General features: G+C 36.9%; 1 protein-coding gene across 1 annotated transcript; it reads right to left on the minus strand.

Annotated features, from left to right (window-relative positions):
* Positions 1-3,250: 3,250 nt before the first annotated feature.
* On the minus strand, positions 3,251-17,586 carry LOC144445617 (ADP-ribose glycohydrolase OARD1-like). Its single transcript, XM_078135233.1, has 4 exons — positions 17,183-17,586; positions 15,466-15,619; positions 9,952-10,010; positions 3,251-5,272 (listed from the first exon to the last, which is right to left on the minus strand). Exons 1-4 carry the CDS (start codon positions 17,453-17,455, stop codon positions 5,057-5,059), a joined length of 702 nt encoding a protein of 233 aa, XP_077991359.1. The 5' UTR covers positions 17,456-17,586; the 3' UTR covers positions 3,251-5,056.
* Between the last annotated feature and the right edge of the window lie 3,025 nt (positions 17,587-20,611).

The raw sequence follows: 20,611 nt of genomic DNA on the forward strand, positions 1-20,611 counted from the left end.
CAGCTACTAGAGCCCCCAGCAGTGAGCGTCTGGGTTGTCTTGTGGTAGAGCCCCCAGCAGTGAGAGTCATGGTTGTCTTGTGGTAGAGCCCCCAGCAGTGAGAGTCTGGGTTGTCTTCTGACAGCTACTAGAGCCCCCAGCAGTGAGATCCTAAGTTGTCTTGTGGTAGAGTCCCCAGCAGTGAGAGTCTGGGTTGTCTTGTGGTAGAGCCCCCAGCAGTGAGATTCATGGTTGTCTTGTGGTAGAGCCCCCAGCAGTGAGAGTCTGGGTAACCGAGACTATTTAGAAGTATGAACCCAGCTTTCTTTATTCTTTAATTATGGCTAAAATAAAGATAAAGAGATCACTCTCTGCAGACATCAGTCAGTCACACCAACAATGTTATAACATACAAAACTCTCTGCAGACATCAAAGTCACACCAACAATGTTATAACATACAAAACTCTCTGCAGACATCAAAGTCACACCAACAAAGTTATAATGTACGAAACTCTCTGCAGACATCAAAGTCACACCAACAAAGTTATAATGTACGAAACTCTCTGCAGACATCAAAGTCACACCAACAAAGTTATAATGTATTCAATTTGAACTTTTGTTCCAAACACAACTAGAAAATTTACCTGAAATTTTCGACTGTACACTTCAGTCTTTGTCAACAGATTGACCCACTATTCAGCACACGTGACCTTACAGGACACGTGAGCCTAATAAGGGGTCAAAGGTGCCTGGAAGTTTGTATCGCCCCCCGTCTCTGTTTAGTGATGGTTTGAGTGCTCGGATGTAAATAGCTTCTTTCACTCCCCGTTCAAAATATCTGGTTTCAGTGTCCAGTATCTTCACTTCATTTATGTTAACCGAGTGACCGGGTGATTCAATGTGGATGTGTTGGGAGACCTCTGATGTGCTGGAACTAGGTCTTCTGTGTTCCAAAAATCTGGTCTTGAGTGATCTCTCAGTTTCCCCTATATATGAATCTTTGCATTGGCCTGTGTTGGTCTGGCCCTGGCAAGGAATTTGGTATACTACTCCACATACATGTTCCTTTTTAGTCTTGTCCTTTGGAGACACCAATAATTGCCGCAAGGTTTTAGTGGGCTTGATGCAGGTGTTTATACCGTAAGCAGTAAAGATTCTTTTTAGTGCCTCTGAAGTGTCCTTGATGTAAGGTAGGACCACTAAACCCTTACTTGGTTGTTCCTTCTTACGGATGGTCTTTGACTTTTGAGGCTGGATGACTGTGGCTTTATCTACTGCCCACTTTGGGTATCCACACCTATACAGTGCCTGGTTGATGTGAGTCTTTTCTTCTTCACGATCTGAGTTGTAGGTAATCACCGTATCTGCTCTGTGATGAAGCGTCCGGATCACACCTAGTTTGTGCTGTAAAGGGTGGTTAGAGTAAAAATTGAGGTACTGGTCTGTATGGGTGGGTTTCCTGTAAGGTCACGTGTGCTGAATAGTGGGTCAATCTGTTGACAAAGACTGAAGTGTACAGTCGAAAATTTCAGGTAAATTTTCTAGTTGTGTTTGGAACAAAAGTTCAAATTGAATACTATGGTTTACCAACACAGATGAATTTCCATTTGAAGAAAGTTATAATGTACGAAACTCTCTGCAGACATCAAAGTCACACCAACAAAGTTATAATGTACAAATACTATTGACACTACATTACTTGTTGGGATATCTTTAATACCTCAAATCAGATTCACAACAGTAAAGATAATCTAAGTTGTGAATTTGAAGTTCTGTGATCGACTTAGACATCACTGGAATTGTGGGTAACAGTGTTATATTCTTTGTTTTTAAATTAATTGTAACCATTAATCAAGTATCACTATTTTATGTATTACTTTCTATGTTCATTTTGTCTTAAAAGAAGTGTTATAAATTTCTGCCTGTACATGTCCATTATGGTGCTGTAGACATTGACACAACTGGACAAGAAAACCTGTCAACTATAGAGGACCTCTGGTATGTGATAGTAAATTTGTATAAAAGAGTGGAAACAAAGTTTGCTCTGTATTTGGTTAATGATGTGAACAACAGCAGCATACACACTCTTAACATTACAATAGACATTATATGGTAGACTTGGTAGTCTAAGATTAAAACATTCACATAACTAACTTTGCAGTGACTAAACTAGACTCTCTCCTTGGGAATGTCACTAGCAGAAAGCAACTGTTTTGTATGTACCAATATCTACCATACTATACATGTATCTAGTATCCATGTATTGTGTGTCCTCATTGACTACTTAGAACTACAATGTATAACCATTCATGGACGTGTTATTGCGACCTGCTGTTATTGCGATGCCTCGTTCATTGTCAATGAGGGCACACAGTACAAGGATATTAGATCTAAGTTCTTGTATGTATGCAGTACATAGACATTAGATCTGAGTACATGTATGCAGTACATAGACATTAGATCTGAGTACTTGTATGCAGTACATAGACATTAGATCTGAGTACTTGTATGCAGTACATAGACATTAGATCTGAGTACATGTATGCAGTACATAGACATTAGATCTGAGTACTTGTATGCAGTACATAGACATTAGATCTGAGTACTTGTATGCAGTACATAGACATTAGATCTGAGTACATGTATGCAGTACATAGACATTAGATCTGAGTACATGTATGCAGTACATAGACATTAGATCTGAGTACTTGTATGCAGTACATAGACATATAGATCTGAGTACTTGTATGCAGTACATAGACATTAGATCTGAGTACTTGTATGCAGTACATAGACATTAGATCTGAGTACATGTATGCAGTACATAGACATTAGATCTGAGTACTTGTATGCAGTACATAGACATTAGATATGAGTACATGTATGCAGTACATAGACATTAGATCTGAGTACTTGTATGCAGTACATAGACATTAGATCTGAGTACTTGTATGCAGTACATAGACATTAGATCTGAGTACTTGTATGCAGTACATAGACATTAGATCTGAGTACATGTATGCAGTACATAGACATTAGATCTGAGTATGCAGTACATTAGACATTAGATCTGAGTACTTGTATGCAGTACATAGACATTAGATCTGAGTACTTGTTACAGTACATAGACATTAGATCTGAGTACATGTATGCAGTACATAGACATTAGATCTGAGTACATGTATGCAGTACATAGACATTAGATCTGAGTACATGTATGCAGTACATAGACATTAGATCTGAGTACATGTATGCAGTACATAGACATTAGATCTGAGTACTTGTATGCAGTACATAGACATTAGATCTGAGTACTTGTATGCAGTACATAGACATTAGATCTGAGTACTTGTATGCAGTACATAGACATTAGATCTGAGTACTTGCATGTATGTAGTAGATATCGGTATATACAGTTTCTGATGGCGACATTCTCAAGATTGAGAGTGTGAGAGTCTATGACTTGACAGACCAAGCATGAAATACTTAGTATTGCAGTAAGAGGACAGTCTCTAACTTTACTGTATTTGTAATGTTAACTTAAACTCTGTAGTCAGTCTCTGGCTGAACTTAATATTTCATTTCATTAAAACTGCATGCTAAAGCTGTAAGGGTAATAAGAGCTAATAAACCTGCATGCTAAAGTTGTAAGGGTAATAAGAGCTAATAAACCTGCATGCTAAAGCTGTAAGGGTAATAAGAGCTAATAAACCTGCATGCTAAAGCTGTAAGGGTAATAAGAGCTAATAAACCTGCATGCTAAAGTTGTAAGGGTAATAAGAGCTAATAAACCTGCATGCTACAGTTGTAAGGGTAATGAGAGCTAATAAACCTGCATGCTAAAGTTGTAAGGGTAATAAGAGCTAATAAACCTGCATGCTAAAGTTGTAAGGGTAATGAGAGCTAATAAACCTGCATACTACAGTTGTAAGGGTAATAAGAGCTAATAAACCTGCATACTAAAGTTGTAAGGGTAATAAGAGCTAATAAACCTGCATACTAAAGTTGTAAGGGTAATAAGAGCTAATAAACCTGCATGCTAAAGTTGTAAGGGTAATACGAGCTAATAAACCTGCATGCTACAGTTGTAAGGGTAATAAGAGCTAATAAACCTGCATGTTACAGTTGTAAGGGTAATAAGAGATAATAAACCTGCATGCTACAGTTGTAAGGGTAATAAGAGCTAATAAACCTGCATGCTAAAGTTGTAAGGGTAATAAGAGTTAATAAACCTGCATGCTACAGTTGTAAGGGTAATAAGAGCTAATAAACCTGCATGCTACAGTTGTAAGGGTAATAAGAGTTAATAAACCTGCATGCTACAGTTGTAAGGGTAATAAGAGCTAATAAACCTGCATGCTAAAGTTGTAAGGGTAATAAGAGCTAATACACCTGCATGCTAAAGTTGTAAGGGTAATAAGAGTTAATAAACCTGCATGCTACAGTTGTAAGGGTAATAAGAGTTAATAAACCTGCATGCTAAAGTTGTAAGGGTAATAAGAGTTAATAAACCTGCATGCTAAAGTTGTAAGGGTAATAAGAGTTAATAAACCTGCATGCTAAAGTTGTAAGGGTAATAAGAGTTAATAAACCTGCATGCTAAAGTTGTAAGGGTAATAAGAGCTAATAAACCTGCATGCTAAAGTTGTAAGGGTAATAAGAGTTAATAAACCTGCATGCTACAGTTGTAAGGGTAATAAGAGCTAATACACCTGCATGCTAAAGTTGTAAGGGTAATAAGAGTTAATAAACCTGCATGCTAAAGTTGTAAGGGTAATAAGAGCTAATACACCTGCATGCTAAAGTTGTAAGGGTAATAAGAGCTAATACACCTGCATGCTAAAGTTGTAAGGGTAATAAGAGCTAATAAACCTGCATGCTACAGTTGTAAGGGTAATAAGAGCTAATAAACCTGCATGCTAAAGTTGTAAGGGTATTAAGAGCTAATCAATCTGTCAATCAAATATAATATTAAGTTATTATGAAGCTCAGTTTCATGCTGATTGGATTTACAAGTTTTGTAACATCTGTTTTCAACCACCCATACCAAAAATCTACATTTTCCTGACAGCTGCCTATTTTGTATAAACAGTTATGTTGATATTAGTATGTTTAAAGATATCTCGTATTATTGGTGAAACTCTCCTCCATTCCAAACCATCCAGGCCACAACCAATCCTTGGCATAGCTATATGATTGACATCATGTGGCTCACAATGTCTCCTCAAGGCTTCCAAGCTGGACTGCAGATCCTTCAAAGTTGGCCTGTCTGAGTACTTGACTTTTGTAACCTGTAGAGTGAGATGTACGATATAATATTGAAAACAAACACATCCAAACTAAACTTCACACTAATCTGCCCAGTCATTCTTGAGTTCAATTTTTTCTTCTCAAAAATCACATTTTTTTAAACCCAAATCCAACATTATAGTGTGATCATTAATTGACCAACTGGAAACTCAAAGTAATATCACGACTTAATAGTGGTTTTTGACACACACATGTACACACACACACACACACACACACACACACACACACACACACACACACACACACACACACACACACACACACACACACACACACACACACACACACATGTACACACACACACACACACACACACACACACACACACACACATGTAACACCATGTTGATTCCATACCTCCCCATCACCAACACTGTGTTGATTCCATACCTCCCCATCACTAACACTGTGTTGATTCCATACCTCCCCATCACCAACACTGTGTTGATTCCATACCTCCCCATCACCAACACTGTGTTGATCCCATACCTTCCCATCACCAACACTGTGTTGATCCCATACCTCCCCATCACCAACACTGTGTTGATCCCATACCTCCCCATCACCAACACTGTGTTGATCCCATACCTCCCCATCACCAACACCGTGTTGATCCCATACCTCCCCATCACCAACACTGTGTTGATCCCATACCTTCCCATCACCAACACTGTGTTGATCCCATACCTCCCCATCACCAACACTTTGTTGATTCCATACCTCCCCATCACCAACACTTTGTTGATTCCATACCTCCCCATCACCAACACTGTGTTGATCCCATACCTCCCCATCACCAACACCGTGTTGATCCCATACCTTCCCATCACCAACACTGTGTTGATTCCATACCTCCCCATCACTAACACTTTGTTGATTCCATACCTCCCCATCACCAACACTGTGTTGATCCCATACCTCCCCATCACCAACACTGTGTTGATTCCATACCTCCCCATCACCAACACTTTGTTGATTCCATACCTCCCCATCACCAACACTTTGTTGATTCCATACCTCCCCATCACCAACACTGTGTTGATCCCATACCTCCCCATCACCAACACTTTGTTGATTCCATACCTCCCCATCACCAACACTGTGTTGATCCCATACCTCCCCATCACCAACACCGTGTTGATCCCATACCTCCCCATCACCAACACTGTGTTGATCCCATACCTCCCCATCACCAACACTGTGTTGATCCCATACCTCCCCATCACCAACACTTTGTTGATCCCATACCTCCCCATCACCAACACTTTGTTGATTCCATACCTCCCCATCACCAACACTGTGTTGATCCCATACCTCCCCATCACCAACACCGTGTTGATCCCATACCTCCCCATCACCAACACCGTGTTGATTCCATACCTCCCCATCACTAACACTGTGTTGATTCCATACCTCCCCATCACCAACACTGTGTTGATTCCATACCTCCCCATCACCAACACCATGTTGATTCCATACCTCCCCATCACCAACACTTTGTTGATTCCATACCTCCCCATCACCAACACTTTGTTGATTCCATACCTCCCCATCACCAACACTGTGTTGATCCCATACCTCCCCATCACCAACACTTTGTTGATTCCATACCTCCCCATCACCAACACTGTGTTGATCCCATACCTCCCCATCACCAACACTGTGTTGATCCCATACCTCCCCATCACCAACACTGTGTTGATCCCATACCTCCCCATCACCAACACTGTGTTGATCCCATACCTTCCCATCACTAACACCGTGTTGATCCCATACCTCCCCATCACTAACACCGTGTTGTTCCCATACCTCCCCATCACCAACACCGTTTTAATCCCATACCTCCCCATCACCAACACCGTTTTAACCCCATACCTCCCCATCACCAACACTGTTTTAATCCCATACCTCCCCATCACCAACACCGTTTTAACCCCATATCTCTCATAAGCCATAGCTTTGTAGTAAACATCTCTAGCCCAAAAATAATATTTAACTATGTCAAAAAAAACTCATAACATCTGCATACAAGTCTTTCATCATCCATTTTCAAAATCCTCAACCAATATTTTACAATAAACCTTTAAGGTAACTCTTCCCAATTCTCCTCTTATGGCAATGATAGGGGTGTCAATTGCAGAATGTAACATAACATCTTGTTGTAAGTCTTTTCAATATCGTCAGCAGGATGGAAACCCCACACGAGAATATTAATTTATTTATTACAAATTGTACCTCCATAAATAGCCAATAACATGTACATGTAGTATATTAATCCGAATGCAATTAATGTACCAGAAATTATGAAATGTGGGGTGTACGTGTGTACAATGTAGTGCACGTGACATAGGACATTCCAGGCATGATGACATTGCTACAGTGTGTTACATTGTATCACATTCAAGATGTTTATGTGTACATCTGCCTAGTATTGAACGTGATACAACTGAGAAATTATGGACAATTAATCAATATTCCTGTAAAAATAGAAGGTATGGAAGGCTACCAATCCTCAACTATATCCCAGTGGCTTTATTGTTTTAAATAGCATGGGTACGTCACTCAGTTGGCAATGGGATTTGGAACAATCTCAGACCACCAACAAACTGAAGAAAGTGAAGCAGACGACAGTTCCCTGTGTGGAGTTTTGTCTGATTTTCTTTTCCTTGTACAAATTACAACAGCTATACTCTATCACCGATGACACTTAGTACTCAAATATATATGGATCGACAATTCATTTTGAAGATTTTGTGATAAAAGAGTGAAACTAGATCAATTTCTCACAGATTGCTGACATTCTAGGTATTTGAATTTACTATCATATGCATGTACATATTCTGTTGATTTTAGAGTTTGACTACAGATAGTTAAAAATGATAAAACTGTTGAATTTATTTGCCATGATTACAAAGAAATAAACTCTATCAATTGATATCAGCTTTGAAGTTTTTCATTTTGATACGTTGTATTGTTGATTATTGAAATAGTGATTGCTGGTTGAGTGTATGTGTGGAATTCATATCAGGCTAGATGTTGATTTACAGGAGGGGGACCTGGGGAGAAATTGTTTTGAGCAAAAATGTTTTTGCAGACCTCCCACACCTACATGTACCCTTCACATGCTCAACAATTTTCCTGTCCCCTCCTACAAATGAACACAATAATTTTTCAACCCCCCCCCCCCCTTCCACACACAACGTACACAACACAATAGGGAACTTGCAAACCTGCCATGTTGAATGCTGCATCATGGGAAATGTGATAATAAATACTAATCAATTAGCATTGTAAACAATATTGTTACATTGTTTATAACCAGGAATGGTCAATTCATAGTCACCCTGATCTTTGTGGGAGGCTGATTTTATCAGTAGCTCCAGATTAGGTATTACAATAACCACAGATAATCCCATAGTCCTTTGCATCTGAGCATGCTCAGTTTGGATTGCAAGTTCCCTATTGCAAGCTAAGGCTACATAGAGTTTCTATAGTTGCAATTAAGAACGGTAACATCCTCCCACATTCTAGATCTACAACTGTAAGCTTACGGTATCCTACATGTAATTAACAGAGACAATTGATGACAGGCATTGTTTTTAAAATAATGATTCACAAACAGATCCTAAACCAGGTCTTATCAAACATCATTATAATCAAGCACAAAAGAAAACAAGTGAAATCACAAAATGTAACTCTCAGTCAGTGCAGGCAGCAAATGTGTCATTACATTAACACAGTATACATGTACAGATATTGATATAGACACTTTTATTACATTTACAGATATTGATATAGACATCAACCACCTTTATTACATGTACAGATATTGATATAGACACCTTTATTACATGTACAGATATTGATATAGACACCATTCACCTTTATTACATGTACAGATATTGATATAGACACATTTATTAGGGGTAGGACTAACTCGGCCCATTGCCAACTCGTCCCATCGCCAACTCGGCCCACGTGATTGCCAACTCGGCCCATTCACATGCCAACTCGGCCCATTCACATGCCTACTCGGCCCATTTACATGCCAACTCGGCCCACGTGCGTCATGACGAAAATGTTTGTGTCATTTAAAGCCAAGGTCTTGAGTCGATGACGTGATAATATCAAATACTAGTAATATTCATATAATCAGAGAAAATCCTTTGCTCCAAGCACCGACATCGGTATACTACTACTACTTGTAAAGACACTATGGATTGACATACTAGTACATATACAATGTAGATCGCATGAATTTACTGAAGGACTAAATATCTATAGTCAAGTTGGCAGAGAGTGGGCCGAGTTGGCAGAGAGTGGGCCAAGTTGGTGGGCCGAGTTGGCAGACGGTGGGCCGAGTTGGTGGGCCGAGTTGGACGTGCTCCATTTATTACATGTACAGATATTGATATAGACACCATTCACCTTTATTACATGTACAGATATTGATATAGACACCATTCACCTTTATTACATTTACAGATATTGATATAGACATCAACCACCTTTATTACATGTACAGATATTGATATAGACACCTTTATTACATGTACAGATATTGATATAGACACTTTTATTACATGTACAGATATTGATATAGACACCATTGCAAGCACCTTTATTACGTGTAGTAATTCAAATGATGTGAACTCACCAAATAGTAAACATATCGCTTATCTCTCTTTAGTACTGCAACACCACCAGGCTTTACATCTACATATATAGAAATACAACAACAACATTGGATATCACAGTTATTTGTAAATATTGTATATATTAGATATACTTATATAACTATATGCATACATCTAAATTATATAACTATATGTGTAGATATAATATATATATATAACTATGTATGTGTAGATATAATTATATAACTATATGTGTAGATATAATTATATAATTGTATGTGTAGATATAATTATATAACACGCAGTGATTTCTCAGACGATGTTACCACTGTAACTACTAACGTATGGCTGACAACGACTTGCTTCCGGGTTAGTCCCTTGTGCATCCGGGTACTTGGGATTGTCGCCGTATGGAAACTAAGATGGCGATTAATACATACATCGTCTGATATTTTAATTTACGGAGTTTCGTGTTACCAATTTTTTTTCATCATTCCATTGTATTTAAACCTTGTATTTGACATTTCGCAATATTTATAATTCTCAACAAAATACCTCAACCCTTAGCTCGCGGCCTCGCTCATACTCAAAGCAGTCCCGGTATGATCACTGACTAGTCGTGCTTGCATACGGAGTAATCCGGGACTCGATTCTGACAATTGTCCCTACTATTTGTTTAGAGTCAAGTCAGCAATATAGACTAGTGCACCGCCTATCGTATGTAAGCAGGGCTAACCACTGGCATGACCAGAGAGAACCTTTTCGGATTTACATGTAAAACGGGGAAAGATACGAAAAACATAATGCAAAGTCTGAAGCCAAATTAAAGTTGTAATTATTTTAATTATTTTTACTTGCCAAATATTTTCATTTTGGAAATGGCAAGACACGTTCATGTCGTTTAACTTTACATGTAAACTGTCGGCTAATAAACAAAGTTTGGTCGATTCACAGTCGGCAGTGAGACAGCTCTTGCATAACTTCAACCGCATGCCTAGGCATGCCTAGGCATGCCTTCCTTACGCGAGTTGTCTTCATTCTGGTTCACTGTCACTCAAAATTGCACGACAATATAGAATTAATCACAAGTTACATGTTATCTGAAAACATCAAACTTTTATAGTGGGTCTGAAGTGTGATTTTAGTGAGTACCAAGAACTCCCGTATTGTTGCTGTGGAAAATCGCCCGGTCAAACGAGGTCAGCTTCAGCTTCTGGTCAAATCAGTCTTTTTCTACCGAAAATTCTTGAACGGAGCGTTACACAACGACCCTACTAAATTTACTTGCCATGATAGTTATTTAGAACACATAAAAATCCACCTTTTTGTGAAATTTGTAAAACTCCCCTAGTATGAGCGAAAAACCGGGTCGAAGTTTCAGGACCTCAAGTATGCGTCCCGAATTAGTCGGAAAATCGGTATTCCTAAATGTAATGCCAAAATTTGTGTTGCTGTTACGAAAGAAGAGATGTCAGTTGAGGTTTAGGCGTTTACAGTATCTAAAATGGTGGACTCTAGTGAAAGTTACGGCGAGTTGAAAATACCCAAAAATAAGGCCCGTGAGCAGCCATTCAAAGTGTAATGGTCAGAAACTGTAGGATAGACGTATGCAAATGAGGATGTTGCGGACTGGCTGATTATGTAGAAGGGGTGCAGAATTTGGATTTGAAGTTTACAACCCTGTTTCGAACAAACGCTTGTCATTTGGGCGCACAATGCGTAGAATTATGACTATAGCACATATTACATTGCTTGTTTGACGTCAATAGTGTATTTTGAAAAGTGGCAGTTTACTTAAAGTCTCATCGACTGATTTCCAATATGGCATCGGTCATAATGCTCATTAACATATTCATTTTTTTTCAAATTCAAAAAAAAAAATCATCAAAAATAGAAAAGAAGACGTGCTGACTTGAAATTAACAAATCTGAGTAAGCTACCCTCTGTGCATAAACACACCAGATATCAAAGCAATCTGATGAGTAGTAGATGAAAATATCATTTTTGAAAAAAAAATAATAAAAAAATTGAAAATGGCACAGATCAACTTGGCATGAACAAATCTAAATAGCCTCCCCCCAGGGACATGCACACCAAATATCAAAGTATTCTGGCAATTACTTTCGGAGAAGATGATGAAAATATAAAAATTTGACGGACACCTATGATTCACTCTACTCTATACCTCTTATACCCACCTATACCTAAAGTTACGCTTTCAGCTTTCGCTGACAGTGGAGCTAATAATTCATATATGTGTAGATGTAAATTATATAACTATGTATGTGTAGATATAAATTAACTATATATGCGTAGATATTTATATATAATCCCACAAAATCAATGTTAGTTTTATGTCATAATGCTCTGAGTATGATTACGTGGACTACTACAAATTTGAACTGGTAGGCATGCTATGGATGTATAAGTTCAGAAGTCTCAGCTCGATGGAAAATTTGAAGTAAGCTTGCCAGCTGCTACATCGATAATCTTCATGATTTTATCAAATAAAAATAAAAGTACCTCTATATATCAGACTCATGCCACCCAATGATATATGTAACGTAATGTGTGTATTTATGTTTTTATTTTTTATGGTTGTATGGGACTTTTTTAATGGCCTGAAATAAAGAATATAAAAAAAAAAGAAAGCACATAATTATTATCATGATAATTAGATCGCATAGGATTAGCAGGAACACTCAAACAGTTGAGAGAAAAAAAAAAATAGTTCAGTAAAACAGGGGTGATATGGGTTTTTGAACTGCTCTGTTTGACGTACATTAAAGGACCACTTTTGAGTAGGAATAAAATGTAGGTGTGAAAAACAGTTGTTTGGCAGAGTTATAGAAAACAGTTGGTCCACAACAAAAGAACAATCTTCTATAACCTTTATTAAGATACAATAACCAGGGATTGAAACATGGCCTTTAAACAGATTTAAAATAATTCAAATGTTTGTGAAAATATAGCACCAAGGGCACTGTAGAATAACTGTAGGGCACATTATATGACATTATTCTACCTTAGTAAATTGATAGATACATTATATGACATTATTCTACCTTAGTAAATTGATAGATACATTGTAAGACATTATCCTACCTTAGTAAATTGATAGATACATTGTAGGACATTATTCTACCTATAAGTTAGTAAATTGATAGATACATTGTAAGACATTATTCTACCTTAGTAAATTGATAGATACATTATATGACATTATTCTACCTTAGTAAATTGATAGATACATTGTAGGACATTATTCTACCTATAAGTTAGTAAATTGATAGATACATTGTAAGACATTATCCTACCTTAGTAAATTGATAGATACATTGTAAGACATTATCCTACCTTAGTAAATTGATAGATACATTGTAAGACATTATCCTACCTTAGTAAATTGATAGATACATTGTAAGACATTATCCTACCTTAGCAAATTGATAGATACATTGTAGGACATTATCCTACCTTAGTAAATTGATAGATATATTGTAAGACATTATCCTACCTTAGTAAATTGATAGATACATTGTAAGACATTATCCTACCTTAGTAAATTGATAGATACATTGTACATTATCCTACCTTAGTAAATTGATAGATACATTGTAAGACATTATCCTACCTTAGTAAATTGATAGATACATTGTAGGACATTATCCTACCTTAGTAAATTGATAGATACATTGTACATTATCCTACCTTAGTAAATTGATAGATACATTGTAGGACATTATTCTACCTTAGTAAATTGATAGATACATTGTACATTATCCTATCTTAGTAAATTGATAGATACATTGTAAGACATTATCCTACCTTAGTAAATTGATAGATACATTGTAGGACATTATCCTACCTTAGTAAATTGATAGATACATTGTAAGACATTATCCTATCTTAGTAAATTGATAGATACATTGTAAGACATTATCCTACCTTAGTAAATTGATAGATATATTGTAACTAAAGACATTATCCTACCTTTAGTAAATTGATAGATACATTGTAGGACATTATTCTACCTTTAATTAGTAAATTGATAGATACCTACCTTAGTAATTGATTCATATTCATCCTTTACTGCTATCGTTGCACAGGATGCTATTTGTTGTTGCTATGGCTATTTCCATGGTTGCTATGCACATTTCTGTTTACTAAGGCAAGGGGCTTTAACTGTCACCATGGTCTTACTTGTGCATGGCATTTTTTATATGTTAATTTTAAAGTGTTTATCCACATTCTTATCTACCCCTTCTATCACCCGGCCGGCAGCTATCATGGAATATATACTATTATCACATAAACATGTGCAAATCTCCACCTGTGTGACATCAAACAGGGCAGATCACAAACCTGAATCACCCCTGTTCTCTCAACTGTTTCTGCCATTCTATGTTACGATCATATCATCATAATAATTATGTACTTTCAAAACTGGTAAATGCACACTGTCACATTACGTTACATATATCCTTGGGTGACACAAATCTGATATGTAGAAGTACTTTTATTTGTATTTAATAAATTTCATTCCATCTAAAATTATATACGATATTGTAGACTATTGATGACAATTTGTATGTAGCAGTCGGTAAGCTTATTTTCAACTTTTTGTCATGCTCAGAGCTCCAAACTAACAAATCCTGAATGAATATAATGAATGTAATTAAAATGATGGATGTCACATTGAGGCATGGTTTACTTAATATGTTTTAAAACTAAATAACAAGTTTATAATCGATAATTTTGGTTGAGAAAGCAAAAGTGACAGGTCACATGATTATGTAATTTGCATAGCTGTCAAATGCAATTTTTTGATACGTAATGAAGAATAAAGTGGGATAAAACTATGCAGTATTTGTAAAATTTGATTCAGAAAAAATGTGGATTGTCTTAATAATATGATGAATATATAATCCCACCATGAAATCAATGTTAGGTTTATGTCAATGGTCCTTGTATGATTCCATGGACTACAAATTATTGAATTTGTATTAGTCCGAGGAATCATACTTGGAGCATTATGACATAAAACTAACATTGATTTCATGGAATTCTATATAATAATTTGACTGGTGCTTTGAGCCTATTGGTCTTATATGTGGGTATATGTGAATAAGTCAATTGTTTGAATGTTCCCACATGATTATGCACCCCTATTATTATCATTGTTTATATACATGTACACCATAATTCAGCTGTTGCTATGGCTATGGTTTTGCTTCTATATATGTATTTGTTTGCTTTTGAATTAACATCCACTACATTGTAATTGCTCTGTTGTCCGTTGTTGTTGTTGTTGTTGTTGTTGTTGTTGTTGTTGTTGCAAACTTTAAAGTTCAGTTATGCTTTAGCTACATGTACATGTACATGTAGAATGCTTTTCCAAATTGACTAGTGTGTTTTCATGTCATGTGATAGACTGACGTTACACCCTGTAGTAGGAATGAGACTACAACAATCTATGGCATTGTGAAATAAAGACTATGAATTAACTGAAAATGGGCTGATAGAGTTCTTACCTTGAGCTCTGAGTTCATCAACACCTCCAAATTTATCCCTAAAGAGAGTGGCAATGCCTTTACCCATTCTACAGTCTTGACTAATGCAATGAACCAGACTAACACCTTCATCACAACCAAACAAATCTCCTTTCATTTCATTAAATACCATACTCTGTCAGTGAAAGAAACATTCATTCTTAAAATCAATAAGTCAAATATGTTACAGAAATGTACTCGCAAACACATTGCATACTTTAAGTTATATCGTCTGATGATTGCTGTGAAGTTAGACTAAGTGTTATCTGTGCACTGATCTTAAGATCCCAGTCTAATTGCTGTGAAGTTAGACTAAGTGTTATCTGTGCATTGATCTTAAGATCTCAGTCTAATTGCTGTGAAGTTAGACTAAGTGTTATCTGTGCATTGATCTTAAGATCTGTCTAATTGCTGTGAAGTTAGACTAAGTGTTATCTGTGCATTGATCTTAAGATCTCAGTCTAATTGCTGTGAAGTTAGACTAAGTGTTATCTGTGCATTGATCTTAAGATCTCAGTCTAATTGCTGTGAAGTTAGACTGAGTGTTATCTGTGCATTGATCTTAAGATCTCAGTCTAATTGCTGTGAAGTTAGACTAAGTGTTATCTGTGCACTGATAAAATCTTATCAAAAATCTTAAGATCTTTTTACATCTAGTTCAATGAGGTCCTGAGAAGAAATTTCAAATTCAACCAAGCCACACAATATGAAATTGGTTATAACTTTGTCAGATCTGATCATTCTTTTCATCATAAACATAGTAAAGTGGTGCTGGGGATGATCTTTTTCAAGTCAAATTTACAAAGTGGTATTCAGAAATTAGATTTAAAAATTTCAGATTGTCTTTGGTGTAAACTGGATAAAAAATCTTTCTAATTTGTTTGAGGCATTTATATTATGCTACATGTATTACTTCCTCAAGGTTCTATTACGCTATTACTAATAATGATTACTTTGATTCTCTTCAGTCTGAAATTTTATGTTACTCTTATCGAGGGGATATAATTTTGCTTGGTGATTTTAATGCTGGCATTCAACAAGATTACATTCGTGATGATAATGTGGATTTCTGTCATTCTCAGATTGAATACATTCCTGACAGTTTCCATGGGTATTGGGTAATTATATCATTTGCATATTTTGATATCAGATGATAAACTTCCTCTTGGACAATTTCTTGTACTTGTAGATATTGATTGATTTATTTATTTATTTATTTATTGATTTATTGCATCCCTTTTGTATCTGGGGCTCACTAAGATTGTTAGGAGCAGCACTAACAAAAAATCAAAATAAATATTACACTACTAAAACAGACGAGTAAAAACATTATACAGGGAACATATAAAGATATATAATAAACAGTCCTCCAGCAGTCTACTACAGGAATGTATAGTCACATCATTTATGCATGCTATTTTTGTATGCTTTACAATGCTTGCTATGACGTCTAGTTTGCAATTATAAAGATTGATTGATTGATTGATTGATTGATTGATTGATTATAATTTGAATCCACCATATGGTTCATGTACACATGTACCCATTACCCCTAGGCCCCTGGCCATTACCCAGCCGAGTACCCCCCCCCCCCCCCCCCCCCCCCCCGTGATACCTATTTTTCCTCAGTGTATTCACTTCACAAATCCACAGACAGGTAATTTAATCATCATATTTATACTTAGTTGTCAAGCCATACCCTTTTCTTCTCTCGGTCTGTATTAGTAGTTTGAGTTCCACTAGACGACGACCCTTCTTTCTGCTGAAATCCATTGCCACTGTCTTTTACTAGTTGCTCCTTACTAACCGAGTCACTGTTCACATGCTCTCTGCTAATGTCTCCTCCAAGTTTTGTTGCACTTACTGATTCCATTGAAGACATCACTTCCGGGTTTGCCTGCTCTCCTGTTTTGGATGCTTTCCGTCGTTTTTCCTCAGATGTTTCCACTTTAAAGTACTTCAGTATGGACATTTTACAAAGTGTGCCATTAAGGACCCTTGACGGGGTGATTTTGACATTAATCAGGGACCTGCCATCCACAAATGATATAAGGAAGTGTAGTAGCGAAGCTTGAAGTGACGCTACATTTACAAAGCTGGCGTCATATTCAGAATCAGGGAGAAGCGACTGGACATTCGATGTCATTTGCACACGGTCAAAGTTGAATCACGTCAAATGGCATCATGGCACAATAAAGCTATTTGTAAATATCTAAAATAACATAATCTAAATACATTTTTTTTCTTCAAAAACCCAGTCTTTCCTTATTGTAGTGGTAGAATTATGTGTAATGCATTGAGTGTACTTTTGTGAGTTCAAGAAATATATCGTGCCAACATGAACGTTGGTGGCTCACTTCTGTAGCCATTGGGCTCTGACATCATATCAGTGCTAAGTCTAACCTCTTCCCTGGATTTTCTCTTTTTTTCTGAATTTTGCCTCTTCTTCACCAACTGCAGTAAAGAGAACAATTGGTTAAAAGTAAAAAAATTGTTTAAGGCTATTTTATTTCTGTTAAAGTGCTAAAGAAACGAAAAATTTTATTCGTGTGGCCCAAACTTTATTTTCGAGTGAGAACATTTAAGTTGCGGGATAAAATGTTTAATTGTTGGTGCAATGTTTGAAACATTAGAACCGTTTTTTCTAAAGTTTTCTAACAAGACTTAAAATACCTCATTGCAAATTATTAATCCTTAGAGCAGTACACTAGGTTTTCGTGAAAAAACTCTAACTTTGTGTAAAAAGTATTTAAATGTCAAGCGGAATATGAATTTAAGTCCATTACAATCTTATACTCTGACTGCAGAAACAACATTTGTCACCATACAAACTCCTTTTCTTATCGACGAGATTTACTTAACACAGGATGCAACATTAATGTTTGGGGACGAAACATTAATATGCGAGGACAAAACTTTCTTTTTGCTTGAAGGAAGTTGGACTGCATGACGGAAATTGATTATATATCCCACAATCCTCTGCAAACTCTTGGTGGCTATTTCAACTTCGCGACCAGCACTGTATCTGATCATGTCAAGTGGTAAACACATCAATTGTTTCCAGTGTATAAATGTTTTTTTTAAAGATAATAAAGGACGGAAACACCATTCCCATCAATACTAGTATTCCTGGACCCAATCTGATTAAAATCTGATGTGGTGAAAGCAGCTAAATGCTTTATTTACCTCTATTTCCATCGTTTTGTGATGTTTCCCACGCCGGCGGCGATCACTCGGAACAAAAACAAGCGACACAAACTATGGAAATAGAGATAAATAAAGCATTTAGCTGCTTTCACCACATCAGATTTTAATCAGATTGTCCTGGACCAATAGGGAAAAATGGACCGATCGCATTCTCAAGAATTAAAAGTTATATTGAAAATGACAGTGTCCTGTGGTATAGTTGTAGAATATATATCATGAGAGTTGGACCCTGAATGCACAACACCTCGAAAAACAGACAGACTAAAAACGAAGAATGTACTTCTGCCCTATACATTCCGACGCTGATCTAGGTACTAAGAATGGCACTGTGGCTGTAATATAGTGCTTTGGTTTGGGATGACCCAAATGCTCATAGCTATGTGACTTCACGACATAATCACAGAATTGAGGCCTGTTATCGAGAGATTACGAAGAGTATTTCAGTTCTGAATTTATGGCAGGGGGTCTGAGGACAAATTGGGGGGGGGGGCAACAAATTGGAGGTTTTAAGGGGGAGGGACATGAAAATTCTGATCGTTTGAAAGGGGAGGGGCACGAAATGTTTAGCTCATGATTTGAACCAAAGTACACCTTGGGAGTGGTCGTTTACCGAGTACATTTGAACATTTCTTGCAGCTTTGCCACATAATGAATTCAAAAGCCTACGATGGGTGATTATACGAAATATGTATGCCTTAATCTCTCTTCTCCCTCCCTCCCTCCCTCTCTGTCTGTCTGTCTGTTTGTTTGTTTGTTTGTCTGCCTGCCTGTCTCTATCTATCTATCTGTCTGTCTGTCTGTCTGTCTGTCTGTCTGTCTGTCTGTCTGTCTGTCTGTCTGTCTGTCTGCCTGCCTGCCTGCCTGCCTGCCTGCCTGCCTGCCTGCCTGTCTGTCTGTCTGTCTGTCTGTCTGTCTGTCTGTCTGTCTGTCTGTCTGTCTGTCTGTCTGTCTGTCTGTCTGTCTGTCTGTCTGTATGTATGTATGTATGTATGTATGTATGTATGTGTGTGTGTGCGTGCATACATGCATGTCTGTGTGTGTGTGTGTGTGTATGTATGTATGTATGTATGTATGTATGTATGTATGTATGTATGTATGTATGTATGTATGTATGTACGTATGTATGTGTATGCAAGCACACTGTGTGTGTGTGTGTGTGTGTGTGTGTGTGTGTGTGTGTGTGTGTGTGTGTGTGTGAAACCATGAATTCTTTGCTGATATTTGGTTTCAATCACATATGTTGCTCTCGTTTAGTTGGAATTTGGTTTTAGTGGACACGATCTAATCACCAACTTTAATCACAAGCAAAACATGTACTATTAAAATGCCATGATGTATTGTGATGTATGCTCCCAATATAAGAAATTGATGTCAAAAATGATATTTTAACTTTCCATGGGGATAATGGACTCCAACTTTTGAAAAGACAATTAATATAAGCACCTTAAAAAGTTAAAATTGTGTTACTATACACATCAATGACACTATTGTATATTTTCTTAGCTTAGTCGCCTTGTGGCGCTGTTCATGCAGCAAACTATAGCATCTTTTCGTGATTCTATTTATTGCTAAAATGAATACTTTGAAACCGACATTTTTTGATGTTTAGCCAAGTAAGCTTATTCTTCAATACATCATGAATTACTTCAGAGATGCCTCTTACATACAATGAAATCAAAGGATTTTAAAATCCCTTGGAAAAAAAGGAAGTTAGTTTCACCATAGACCCTCCACCTGGTGGAGGGTCTATGGTTTCACCAAGATCTATAATTGAGATTCACCCGTTTAGTTGTTTTTATGTATTCATATCATTACTACTTCGCCCACGTTAACACACTACCAAAACTTTAAAAGGTACTTATAAGGCGAAATGTCATTTACAATGTACTGATAATTGGTTTTATTTATGGACATTGAAAAA

Source organism: Glandiceps talaboti, chromosome 14 (assembly GCF_964340395.1).
Source record: "Glandiceps talaboti chromosome 14, keGlaTala1.1, whole genome shotgun sequence".
In the NCBI taxonomy this organism is placed as follows: Eukaryota; Metazoa; Hemichordata; class Enteropneusta; family Spengelidae; genus Glandiceps; species Glandiceps talaboti.